We start from the raw sequence: 13,258 nt of genomic DNA, 5'->3' as shown, positions 1-13,258 counted from the left end.
AACACATACAGAGCCGTTTATAGATAGATACATAGATAAAGTGTAACTGAATTTCTTGGGGACTTGGGAGTTTTTTATTTATTCCTGTTTCCTTCCTTCTCAACCCAAGGAGGATTTGGGGTGCAGAGAAAGGGCTTGGGGGGAGGGGCTCAGATGAAACCACTTTTATTGCATTTGGAGGGGGGGGATTTTCCAAGTTTGGGAGACACCGGCTGAAGGGGCCACGGAGATTCTTCATGTCAGAATTAAAGAATGAAAACCCTTAAAACCCCTCGTGTTGAAAAAGGGCTGATAAGATTTACCTTGCTTCTCTTAACAACATCCCACCGAGGAGAGCACAGGCAGCCTTTGACTTACAATCATTTGTTTAGTGACCCTTCAAAGTTACGACGACACTGAGAAAAGCGACGTGACCCATTTTCTCACAGCTGCATCCCCAGGGACGCGTGGTCAAAATTCATATTGCTTGGCAACTGGCTCGAACTTACGACGGTTGCAAGTGTCCCTGAGGGGGGGGTGTCACATGATTTCCCTTTTGCAACCTTTGGACCAGCAAAGACGGGGGAGAGGGGACCAGATTCACTTTACATCCGGTGCTGCTCAGCTTAACGGTTGCAGCGGTCCCTTGAATAACGGGAAAGAAAGGCAGGTCGCAAAATGAGGCAGGACTCACTTAAGAACAGTCTCGCTTAGCAGCGGAAACGTTGGGCACAATTGTGGTTGACCTGTGTTCTAACCAGCATAACCAACCCCACACTCAAAAGAGTTCAAAACTTTGGATGGGTCAGGAAGACAGGCCTGGAAGACAATCCATGGTCCAGAAGAGTGCAAGGTCTCTCTGCTCCAGCAGGGGGTTGGACTAGAAGACCTCAGGGGTCCCAGACTTTATGGCACACCTTTTAAGATGGAGCTTAAATAAGTTTCTTGGGGGGAAAAAAACTCCTGGGATTTTGGCCTGTTCCTGAATCAATTTTTAATCCCGGTTCTCGGAGTTTCAAAGTGGGGTACTGCCTTGCCACGCCCCCATGCCAACTTCTCCCTCTTGCGTGACAATTCCGTTTCAGAACGTGGAAGTAGGCGAGGCTTCTGTGTTTCCTCCTCAATATGGTGGAGGGGCTCAGAAGAAATGGGGAGGGGGTCCTTATGTCAGCTGCAAGATTTTCCTTCTCCAGGGCTCAAACCAACAAACCACCAGCACCCCAAATTTCAATTCTTTTTTTTTTTTTAATGCGTCCATCCTGGCACAAAACAGAGCACGTTTTTTCTAAATCGAGCCCGCTTCGGTTCAGAGTTCAAGTTTTCCATTTCATGCAAGATGCCCCAAACGAGACGTCCGGGCTTCGATCTCTCTATCTTGCAGCTGGCCAGCCCACCTCTTCTAAATGACCTCTGGGGTACCCAGATGCTTCTTTAAAACATTCTCCAGAGGTCATCGGAAGCAAGCAGAGCTGTGGTGCGCCAGGAGACCCCCATCCTCAGGAATGGCTCAGTGGGGCTAACGAGCCCAGCCCGGTTTGGGACAGCTCTTGCTGGAGTTGGCATGCCCAGTGGACATGGTGCCGTCCGAATGCCACTGGATTTGGGTGTGTGTCTCTTGGCATCTCACTGCTGCATGCCGTTGCCCCCGGTCTGCATTTCCCAGCTGCTGGGCTCCGCCTCCTGCATGTTTTGCTGCATTTGCCAGAGCTGGTGCAGTTCTTTGAATTGCAAAACCATTTTGTCTTTGAGATCCGGGTGCGAAATCTGCAGGCGGACACTGTCGGCCGACCACGACAGTTCTCCAGAGAACATTTCTAAAAGGAGCCGGGCGGCGACGGGGACAACCTGTGTGAAGAAAGAGGGAGAGCGGTAGTTTTAGAACAGCCATTCTCAGCCAGGGAAGGACTGCAAATCCCAGAATTCCACCCGGCCGGTGGAATTTTTAAGCCTGGAGGATTCTGGGAGTTGAAGTCCCAACCCTTTAAAGCAGGGGTGTCCAAACCTGGGAACTTTAAGACTTGTGGACTTCAACTCCCAGAATTCCCTGGCTAGCATGGAGGGCTGAGGAATTCTGGGAGTTGAATTGAATTGAATTTGAATTTATTTGAAGTCCACAAGTCTTAAAAGTTCCCAAGTTTGGACACCCCTGCTTGAAAGGAACCGAGTCCCAAAAGGCGTTGTGTTAAGTGGCCCCAACGGAAGACTTGCACCTCTAGGATTGTGTGAACTGGCTACACAACTGTGTGCAAATGACACCCTTGGCCTCGAGTGTGTCAGGCCTTTTTTCGGCCCGTGCATGTGATTATAAAAGATTGTGAATTACAGCTCAGTTCATCCGTTGCCGTTTGCTAAACTCTATGACAGGCAGTTCTCGACTTACAACAGTTCATTTAGTGACATTTCAGAGTTACAACAGCTTGGAAAAAAATGCGACTTAAGACTGTTTTTCACACTTAGCGACCGTTGCAGCATCCCCGTGGATGCTTGGCAACTGACTCACATTTATGACGGCCGCAGTCACATTTTTCCCCTTTTGCAACCTTCGGACCGGCAAAGTCAATGGGGGAAGCCAGATTCACTTAACAACATCCCTAAGGTAACCACTGCAATGATTTGCTTAACAATGGTGGCAAGACAGGTTGTAAAATGGGGCGAGATGCACTTAATGGATGTTTCACTTAGCGACCAAATTGTGGTCGCAAGTTGAGGGCTGCCGGTAATTATCAGCTTCCCAAGTGCCATCAGAGGTTTGATTTTTAGGCAGGTGTCCTAAAATGTACCCACCTGGACGGTGATCAGCTTTTTCTCTTTGGGTTTCTGGTCGGGCCACTCTTCCCCAAAGCAGAAGAAAATCTCGTAGGGGGGAGGCGTGGGGCTCTGGCCTTTCTGGAACATGATGAGTCCTGCAGGAAGGGAAAAATAAAAATGGAAAATCAACTTTTGACATTAGCCGGAAGGCAGCAGAAGCCCCCGGGGGGAAAAACAGAAGGAAAATTCAGAAAAAGGAAAAAAAACAGAGCATTTCCTCAATGTGAAATTTTGATGAATCCATCAACGAGAACGGCTATTCTTTCTCCGTATTCAAATGTTGATTAAAATTGGATTTCTATAGGGGGGGGGGAGGAATTGGCGGGCTCATCCGAATCTCCTGCCTCTCTCTAAACTTGTCAACTTTTAAGACCTGTGGACTTCAACGCCCAGAATTCCTCAGCCCTCCATGCTGGCCAGGGAATTCTGGGAGTTGAAGTCCTCCCGTCTGAAAGCATGGAGTTGAAGTTCACCGATCTTAAAAGTTCCCAAGATTGAGACATACTGCTTCTGAATCAGGGCTCCCTAAATTGGGCAAATTTAAGACCTGTGGACTTCAACTCCCAGAATCCCTCAGCCATCCACGCTGCCTGGGGGATTCTGGGAGTTGAAGTCCACCCATCTTGAAGGCACCAGGGTTCAATTGTTTTAACAAGGTATGGTCCTGTCTACAATTCTTGAAAACCTCTCAACGCAAACCTGACATTTCCTCCATCCGGTTTGCCTCAAGGAGAATATCCATCCACCACTCAGATGTTCTACTATGCCAAGTAGTCTCTCTCCCTGCTGTCTGCAGTGAGGGTGAAACTCCAAAGCCCATCCTCCTCTTCCCAGGAGCCCCCAACCCCTGCTGAAGACCCCTGTCAGGCCTGCAGCCATCTTTTCTTTTGGATCTTTAGCCTGCCACACTTTCTATTATTCTGCTGTGCATGTTCTATTGTGGGAAAATAGGAGGGGGGATTGTACGGAGTTAGATGCTATGTAGCCATAACAACATTCTTTCTAGAAAGCCAAGGTCATCTTTTGTTCTCTACACCTCTGAGCCTGACCGGAACTGGATGGGTGGAAGCTGCCAGCATGGCAGTGGGAGATTGGACCATGGGATGGACTTGTGGGTGTGGGGGCAAGATCTTGAACTTTCAACTGGGTGGGGGAAACTGAGAAGCTTTCAGATTCGGGGTTTCCCAGAGATGCCAACATGGCACTCTTCATGAATTGGAACTTTGAGCAATACTTTGCCTTGGACTCTGATTTAATTTTGGATGCTATTTGGAACCTTGACAACCACATCTCACCGTTAAGGAAACTCTCCAAGCTAAAAAGCTTGACTTTCTTCTCGCGTTCAATGGGATTGGGCCTGGCCAGCTCTCCGGCACATGGGCCGGTCCAGAAGACTTTACATTGGCACAACCGGATGGCATAAATGTCCTGGCCTTGCAGTTCCAGGATGAGACCGCGGTCCAGGACGTCCAGCAACTGGTGGGTGTAGTAACGCTGCTTTTCGTTGGGGACGGCCTCGGCGCTGGGGAAACGGACCTGCTCCAAAGTCACCGGCCCGAAGAGCTCCACCTGTTCCTGGGTGGGCTCCAGGTGGCTGTGGAAGAGGCGGCAGCCATGCGGGTTGCTGATGGTCAGGGCTCCCACCGGGCGTCCGCGGTACTGGAATTTGATCTCCAGGTCGGTCACTGAAGGAGGAAGAGGAGGAGGAGTTGACACAAAAGGCCACAGGTGGACCAGGGCATTGGGTGGGAGGGTCGCCGATGGGCCATCGGGGAGGAGTGACCCCAAATCTCAAAGGGCTTTGGGTGTGGGGAGTCTGCAGGGTACAGTGGAAAAAGGCAAGATGGCCACCACCATGGTGTAAACGGAACTCTACCAAGAGTGTACAGGTCATTCTCACTAAGTGGAATTGAGTCCTCACTGAGTGGAATTGAGTCCTCATTGAGTGGAATTGAGTCCTCATTGAGTGGAATTGAGTCCTCATTGAGTGGAATTGAGTCCTCATTGAGTGGAATTGAGTCCTCATTGAGTGGTGGGTTCACACAACCTGCTGAACCTTCTGCCATTTCCTGAATTACCCATTTCCTGGGTCTTTCATAGGACATTGACCCAGCCACTAGCCACAGTTAGTTGGTTCATAGGACACGTTAAGCCACCCAGAAAGGATCTGAGGTTAGTAGAAACCGAGTAACTCGGTAACGGAGTTTAAACGTACACGGGATAAACACAGGTCCATCGCCTGACAAAAATTAAAACAATAATTAAGAATAAGAAGGGAATGAATGAATTAAAAACTAAAATTACTTGATGGAGCCCTGGGGTCTTTTTCTGTGGTCCGTTTTCAATGTTTCTATTACAGGTAATCCCCAGGTAGGTAGCCCCGACTTACGGCCACAATTTTGAGCCCAACATTTCTGTTGCTAGGTGAGGCTGTTAACGTCACTTTTGCTGCCCCATATGGCGACCTTTCTCGACACAGCCATTAAGTGAGTCGCTTCGGTGGTTAAGTTAGCACAACGGTTGTTAAGCGAATCCGGCTTCCCCCATTGACTTTGCTTGTCGGAAGGTCGCAAAAGGGGATCGCGTGACCCCAGGACGTTGCAACCGTCATAAATGTGAACCAGTTGCCAAGCATCCGAATTTTGATCATGTGACCATGGGGATGCTGTAACGGTCGTAAGTGTGAAAAATGGTCGTGTCACTTTTTTCCAGTGCTGTAACTTCAAACGGTCACTAAACGAATGGTTTGTAAGTCAAGGACAACCTGCAATGCTAGCCGATGTAGGCATTCTGTGTAAACATGACTGCTAAAGCTTTAGCTGAAGTGGATCAAGTGAAGTCAACCAGCAGGGAACCCCTCTGCCCCTCTTATCTCCCCATTCCCATGGTGCACCCCCATAAAAGAGAGAGAGAGAGAGAGGCTTACGTGGCAGCATGTGGGGGCTGATCAATAAATTCGGAATGAACTGCTCGATGGGGGCTGCGGGACATCCCCCCTCGGACAGGGGCTCCAGAGTCCCTGGCATGGCTACGCTCTCGGGCATCAGCGGCATCCGGCTTGCAGAGTCGCCAAAATTGGGCACTGGAGGTTCCCCTCCTACCGCGAAGGCCCCCACGGGCGCTGGAGCAGAGGCTACAGGCCCCACTTCTGGAGGAGCCAAGTGGGGGAAGGTCCCATTGGCGCATGAGTTGGTGTAGAGGGTCTCTTGCTTGATCCACGGGTAGGGGGGCAAGGGCTCTGCGATGTGCGATGGGTCTGGAACGAGAGAACCTGTTAGGAATTCCGTTCATGTATTTATCTAGCACCACAGAACAAACGAAGAGCACAATCACCATGTGCTTTACTGCTCAACTATTTAACTGTAACAGGAAGCAGGAAACTCTCCTTAGAACAAAGGAGTATAAAGTATATATAGCATAGATGCAACCTTGTAAACAGCACCATCTTTTGTGCTGACTACTACTGTAGTTGTTGCATAGAAATAAATTCCAACACTGAATTCAAACAGAACGGGGACTCTATAGGAAGCGACCAAGGAACTTGGTCAAAATGGAAGGTTTGCTTCGATGTTGTTTCCATGCGGGGAGGGCGTCTGAAGGCAGCCCCCATTTCTGCGTGATTTCTATCCCACCTTTATTACCGTACAAGCACCTCAACATACACAAGTCTCTTTCCTCCTCCTGTTTCCCCCCACAACAACCCTGTAATGTGGGTTTGGCTGAGAGAGAGGGAGTGGCTGAAATCACCTAACTGGTTTTCACATGTAAGGCAGGACTAGAACTCACCATCTCCTGGTGATTGGCCTAAGGTCGGATTTCATGCTAAGGCGGAACTAGAACTCACTGTCTCCTGGTAGATTGAGCCAACGTCACCCAGTTGTCTTTCATGCTTAAGTTGGGACTAGAATTCACCATCACCTGGTGAATCACTACAGCACCTTAATCACTACACGAAACTGAGCCTTCTTTAGAAAGCAATTGGAGTCCCTGCCAAACAGGGAAGATCTGAAACAGGCTCCCCCCCCCCTTCTTCTTCTGGGCACTGCCAAGAACCCACCTGCAATCCTTAAGGTGGGCATCATTTTCTGGAGCTGCAATTAAAGGGGGCAAAATTAATGAGCTAGACAGTCAATTCTATTATCTCTCTCCCTCCCTCCCTCCCTCCCTCCATTCCCTCCCTTGCTTATCTATCTATCTATCTATCTATCTATCTATCTATCTATCTATCTATCTATCATCTATCTATCTATCATCTATCTATCTATCTATCTATCTATCTATCCATCCATATCTAATCTCTCTCTCTCTCTAATCTATCTCTCTATCCATTCTATCTATCTATCTATCTATCTATCTATCTATCTATCTATCTATCCATCCATCTATCCATCTATATCTATCTATCTATCTATCTATCTATCTATCTATCTATCTATCTATCTATCTATCTATCTATCCATCTATCATCTATCTATATCTATCTATCTATCTATCTATCTATCTATCTATCTATCTATCTATCTATCTATCCATCTATCATCTATCTCTATCTATCATCTATCATCTATCTATCTATCTATCTATCTATCTATCATCTATCTATCTATCTATCTATCTATCTATCTATCTATCTATCCATCCATATCTAATCTCTCTCTCTAATCTATCTCTCTATCCATTCTATCTTTCTATCTATCCATCTATCCATCTATCATCTATCTATATCTATCTATCTATCTATCTATCTATCATCTATCTATCTATCTATCTATCTATCTATCTATCATCATCTATCTATCTATTTATCCATCTATATCTATCTATCTATCTATCTATCTATCTATCTATCATCTATCTATCTATCTATCTATCATCATCTATCTATCTATTTATCCATCTATCATCTATCTATCTATCTATCTATCTATCTATCTATCTATCTATCTATCTATCTATCTATCATCTATCTATCTATCTATCGTCTATCTATCATCTATCTATCTATCTATCATCTATCTATCTATCTATCTATCTATCTATCTATCTATCTATCTATCTATCTATCTATCTATCTATCTATCATCTATCTCTGTATATAATCATCATCATATTTATTCTATTTATCCAGCCTATCTATTTATCATCTCTCTCTCACTGTCTGTGTCTCTAAACTATCTATCTAAACTCTCTCTCTCTCATTTTGGAACCGCTTGTCTCCCCCACAGAGAGACTCGGGGGGGGGGGGGTTCTGTAAAAATATAATGCTAAACAAAAGCCCTAAACCCAGATCACGTCACATGAAATTCAATCCCAGCAACAGAGGTGGACTGGAAGCATGCTGGCTTGAAGGTGGTTTCAAATGCAGCTGTTCAGAACACCGAATTCTGTGGTTTGCTGAGTGCCAAATATAGCCGAATCGAGAGGCAGAAGTGTAACAGCAGATTCTTGTCTCTCATGAAATCAGCCTAGCCCAGCACAGATGGTCCCACCCGCCAGTCTCCATACTTGTGCTATGGAGAGCAAACCCCCTCCCCATAGATCTGCACCCAAGAAGGCTAGGAAGACCTTAAGATCTCACCTCTTCCTCTTCTTCACATCCCGCGGGCTCTTCTCCAGCAAAGCTCTCTGGAGGTTAAAAGCAGAGAGTTACAAAGGGTACAATTGTTGTAAGAGTTGCAGGTACCCTGTTGTCTCTTGAGCCAAGGGCTCCCCACAAACATTAAGGACAAGGACTGGGGGGCTTCCCCACGTGGTCTCCCTGTCAACTGCTCCCTTAGGCCTGCCTGGGCTTCACTGCTATGCGGTGACAGACTCTGGGAGGGGGAAGGAAGAGGGAAATGCTTGGGGAAATGAAAGTAAGTGCTGTGATCTCCTCGAGATGCTACCTCAAGGCCACCTAGCTGGGGGAAGGAGGGGGCCGCACACCAAACTGCAAGCTTGGACTGACAGTTATGGAAAGACCTTGCCCGAACACGATTAGTTACACCGGAGTGGACAACGAGAGAAAGTTAAGGAAGGGAAATGTATAAATTGGGGATTTAGGCGTGCGATTCTCAGTCCTGGCTTTGCAATACTGTAGTACGCTAGATCTTTAATAAGCTATATCTTTCTCAACCAATGGAGCCAAGGGTAGACAGTAATAAGGTGACCAACCGTCCTCCTTTAGGGAGGACAGTCCTTCTTTTGTAAGTTCTGTCCTCCCTTGAAAAGTGTCCTCCTACATGTCCTCCTTTTCGATATTTGAAGGCTAATCTGTTGCGCGTTATGTGACATATTTTATTAAACAGTTTTTAATAGTGTTTTTTTTACTTCATCACAAGTATATTGAACAGATATTGAATCTTGTGTTGAATATTTATCTAAAGAAATGCTAGACATTAAAATAGACGACAATTGTCTCTTTGAAGAAATTAGAAGACTGAATGTATATTTAAATTCTGAAAAATTAATACAATGGGAAAATCAACATGTTGAAATTGATAAAAGATGGGTGGATATTTTCAGCCATTTCAAAAATGAACATATTCCATGTGAACATTTATTTATACTTGTTCAATTTACGTTGTGCTGCCTTGGAACTAATGCAGCAATTGAAAGAGTTTTTTTCAATTGCCAATGATTTTTCGACAAGTGAGAAATCGAGATTGAATGTTGATCAGGGACGTGCGGTCAGGGGAGGCAGGGGAGGCAGAGCCTCACCGCTCTCATCATGAAAATAAAAAAAGGGAAAAGGGAAAAGACGCTGAGGAGCCTTCTGCACACATGGTCCGGGAATGGGACCACGTGTGCAGGAGGCTCCTCTAGCCTCAGCCTCCCTCCTGCACACGTGGTCCCATTTCCAGCTTCCTGAGTCAACATGAAGGGGACCACGGAGCATGAGCCACAGTCCCACGGAGTGCACTCCGTGGTCCCCTTCATGTTGACTCAGGAGTCAGGAAGGAGGGGAATGGGACCATGTGTGCAGGAGGCTGAGGCAGCTTCAGCCTCCTGCACACGTGGTCCCATTCCGGGCCTTCCTGAGTCAACATGAAGGGGACCACAACTCGCACTGATGACATCACCAGCCTCACCAGCCATAAACCTCACCGCACGTCACTGATGTTGATACTCTAGCTACAGCACTTGCCGTAAAATTCAATATGAAGGATATTTCTTGTTCAGATATTTCCAATATATTGTTAGAAGATGATACATTGACCAAAAATATTAATTCAATAGAAAAGTACTCATTTAAATAATAATTAACAGGCATGTAAGCATAATTCCAATATAAAACGTTGCAAATGTTTTCATTATGCATATATCATATTTTAGTGTATTATTGTTGCAATGAATAAAATATTTCTTTTATTTACGATATATTTTTTCCAATTTATTTGTCCTCCTTTTCATTGTAAAAAAGTTGGTCACCTTAACAGTAAGGAAGGGGAATGTAGAAGTTAGGGATTTGGGCATGTGATATTTCAGTTCTGGCTTTGTGATATTTCAGTACACTAGATCTCTAATAAATTATATCTTTTTCAACAAATGGAGCCAAGGATCATTTGGTTGTATAAACTAACAACAACAACAACAACAACAACAACAACAACAACAACAACAATCTGGTTGCATAAGCAGAGGCACAGAATCAAAATCAGGTGGTCTTTATAAAGCCTTACTAAGGCCACAGCTGGAATACTGCATCCAGTTTTGGTCACATTTCAAAAAAGATGTTGAGACTTTGGAAAAAGTGCAGAGAAGAGCAACTGATTCAAGGCCTGGAGACTAAAATATAGGAAGAATGGCTGAAGGATTTGAGTTTGCCGGTCTAGGGAAAAGAAGGACTAGGGGGGGACATGACAGCAGTCTTCCAATATTTGAGGGGCTTCCCTAAAGAAGAGGGGGTTAATTTATTTTCTGAAGCACCCAAAGGCAGGACAAGAAGCAACAGAAGGAAACTAACCAGGGGGAGAAGCAACCTGGAATGAAGGAGAAATCGTTAAGTCGAGGACTACATGCTGGACTGACCCTTCAATTCTGCTGTGGATAAAATGCTGCTTCTTTCCAATCCAGGGAAAGGAAAAATTGGAGGGAAGAAATGAATTAGACGGGGAGGGAATCCCAGGGTGGGATTTTGGTCTCTTTTCATTTGTGAAATGCTGGCGGGGGGGGGGGGGGAGGCCGAGCAGCCGGTAAGGATATCAGCCTGCTCCTTTTTCCAGGGAGGTTGGATAGATCTGGTGTGTGTTTTTTTTAAAAAAGGAGGAATGAGAGGGAGAAGAAGAATGCCCTCAACCTATCAGGATTGACAGGTTTTATACCTCTCCCAGAACCTGCCCAACTTGTCTGAGGAGACAATAATGAGGGAAAGGGGGGAGGGGGAGGGGGAGGAGAAAGGAAGGAAGGAAGGAAAGGAAGAGAAGGAAGGAAGGCAAGAAAGGAAGCAAAGGAAGGAAGGAAGGAAGGAAGGAAGGAAGCAAAGGAAGGAAGGAAGGAAGGAAGGAAGGAAGGAAGGAAGGAAGGAAGGAAGGAAGGAAGAGGCCTGGGAATGAGGAAGAAAGACAGAAAAAGGAAAAGAAATGGGAGAAGGAAGGAAGGAAGGATAAAATAGAGAGGAAAGAGAGAAGGAAAAGAGGGAGGGAGGGTGGAAGGAAGGAATAAAAAGGGCTGGGAAGGAGGAAGACAGAGAGCAGAGGAGGAGGAGAGGGAAGGAAGAGAGGAGAAAATAGGAAGGGAGCTCCGAGAGAAGGAAAAGAAGGAGGGAGAAGGAGGGAGTATGGAAGAGAGAAGGGAGGGAGGACAGAAAGAAAAGGGGGAGGGGAGAGACGGGAGAGAACAAAGGAAAGGAGAAGAGAAGGGAGGGAGGGAGGAAGGAAGGAAGGAAAGAAAAAAGGCTGGAAAGTTGGAAGGAAGAGAGAAAGGAGGAAGAGGAGGAGAGGAAGAGAAGGAGAAAAAAGGAAAGGAAAGGAAAGGAAAAGAGTGGGAGGGTATATGAGCATAACTTCCATGCAGGCATCTGCCATTTCTCGAGTATGTGGGAGGAGGGGAACACTTGTGGTGGGGCAACGTAGAATCCATGGGGCCCCACGCGACTTCACCGGTTAGGGGAAAAAGCAGTGGTACCTCCGTTGGGCAGGGGAGCGTCGCAGACCTCGTAAATCTTGTAGGGCTGCATCGGCGTGTCTTTGGTCCCGTCGTAGATGAGACTGAACTCCCGGCTTTTGTTGAGGGCGCAACGCAGGTTGGCCTTCCATTTTGCCGGATCCGGCTCGTCCACGCCCTCGTTGTATTTGCCCGTTTCTTTGGCCCAGGCCTGTCCATGCGAGAAAGAAAAGAGTGTGAGGTTTCTGATGCTTCCAGCTGGCTTCCCCAAAGCAAAGCCACTGGGGAAGCCAGTAGGAAGTCGAACTCCCTCTGGTTCCCACTGCTTTTTTTGCCCTCCTGGGGTGATTCTGTTTCTCTTTTGAATTAGAGAGTTCTCGGCTTACAATAAAACGAGTACAACTTACAACCATTCGTTAGTAAGTAGTACAGGCACAGGCTTGTAAGAAGTATAGGTAGTATTATTGACTTACAACCACTTGTTTAATTTAGATACAACTGCACCAAAAATGTGACTTATGATCACATGTTTCACACTTATGACTGCTGTAGTATCCTCACGGTCATGTGATCAACATTTGAACACTTGGCAACTGACTCATATTTATGACGGTTACAGTGTCTCGTGGTCATGTGATCTCCTTTTGCGAACTTCTGACCAGCAGAGTCAACGGGGGAAGCCGGATTCACTTAACGACTGTGTTAGTAACTTAACAACTGCAGTGATTCACTTAACAATGGTGGCCAGAAATCTTGGAAAATGGGGCCGAACTCACTTAACCTCTGTCTTCTTAACAATAGAAATTTTGGGTTCGACGGCGGTCGTTAAATCGAGGACCGCCTGTAAAAAGTGACTTATTTTTGAAGTTTGCTCACCACGATAATTATTTTCCTATTTACGATACAGCCCCTTGCTTAACGACTACGTTACTAACTTAACAAATGCAATGATTCACTTAACAACAGTGGCAAGGAACATCGCAAAATGGAACAAACTCACTTAACAAATGTTTCACTTAACAACATAAATCTTGCTCAATCCTGGTTGTAACTCGAGTGGTATTTTTGTTGTTTTTATTGGCCAGGCTAAAATGTAATGAAAATGTTGATTCTCTTATTTTCGGACTCCCTTCTTCACCAAGGATGACCGAGGTAGTCCACCCTAAACCTTAGCAACTTCCTTCTATCATCATCATCTTTTAATGACCCCCAAATCCCTTGCGGGGTGAAGTCTGGGCAACTGAATGCAGTATTTACTGGCCAGCTGCCCTTCATGTTGCCACTGTGGAGTTTTTTTTTCCTTTATCAGTAACCTCCTTCCATGCTACCCCCAAATGTTTTCTGACCAGGCAGCTTGGATCCCACAGCCCATCCTCCCCCACTTCCC

At 46.0% G+C, this 13,258-nt stretch overlaps 1 protein-coding gene across 5 annotated transcripts in view; it reads right to left on the bottom strand.

The window, feature by feature from the left end:
* IRF5 (interferon regulatory factor 5) overlaps positions 1-13,258 on the bottom strand; it is a 35,988-nt gene continuing 22,730 nt past the window's right edge. For all 5 annotated transcript variants that reach the window (XM_081958058.1, XM_081958057.1, XM_081958059.1 and 2 more), the window contains exons 3-9: positions 11,893-12,082; positions 8,366-8,412; positions 6,845-6,878; positions 5,714-6,043; positions 4,083-4,472; positions 2,764-2,882; positions 1-1,824 (exon numbers count right to left, since the gene is read on the bottom strand). In XM_081958058.1, the coding sequence (XP_081814184.1) occupies positions 1,603-1,824; positions 2,764-2,882; positions 4,083-4,472; positions 5,714-6,043; positions 6,845-6,878; positions 8,366-8,412; positions 11,893-12,082 (1,332 nt within the window). In that variant the 3' untranslated portion in view covers positions 1-1,602. The remainder of the gene's footprint in view (positions 1,825-2,763; positions 2,883-4,082; positions 4,473-5,713; positions 6,044-6,844; positions 6,879-8,365; positions 8,413-11,892; positions 12,083-13,258) is intronic.

Source organism: Natrix helvetica, assembly GCF_964273705.1.
Source record: "Natrix helvetica genome assembly, chromosome: 6".
Classification (NCBI taxonomy): domain Eukaryota; kingdom Metazoa; phylum Chordata; class Lepidosauria; order Squamata; family Natricidae; genus Natrix; species Natrix helvetica.
The sequence above is the reverse complement of the archived record's forward strand: the minus strand, read 5'-3'. Positions and strand labels throughout refer to the sequence as shown.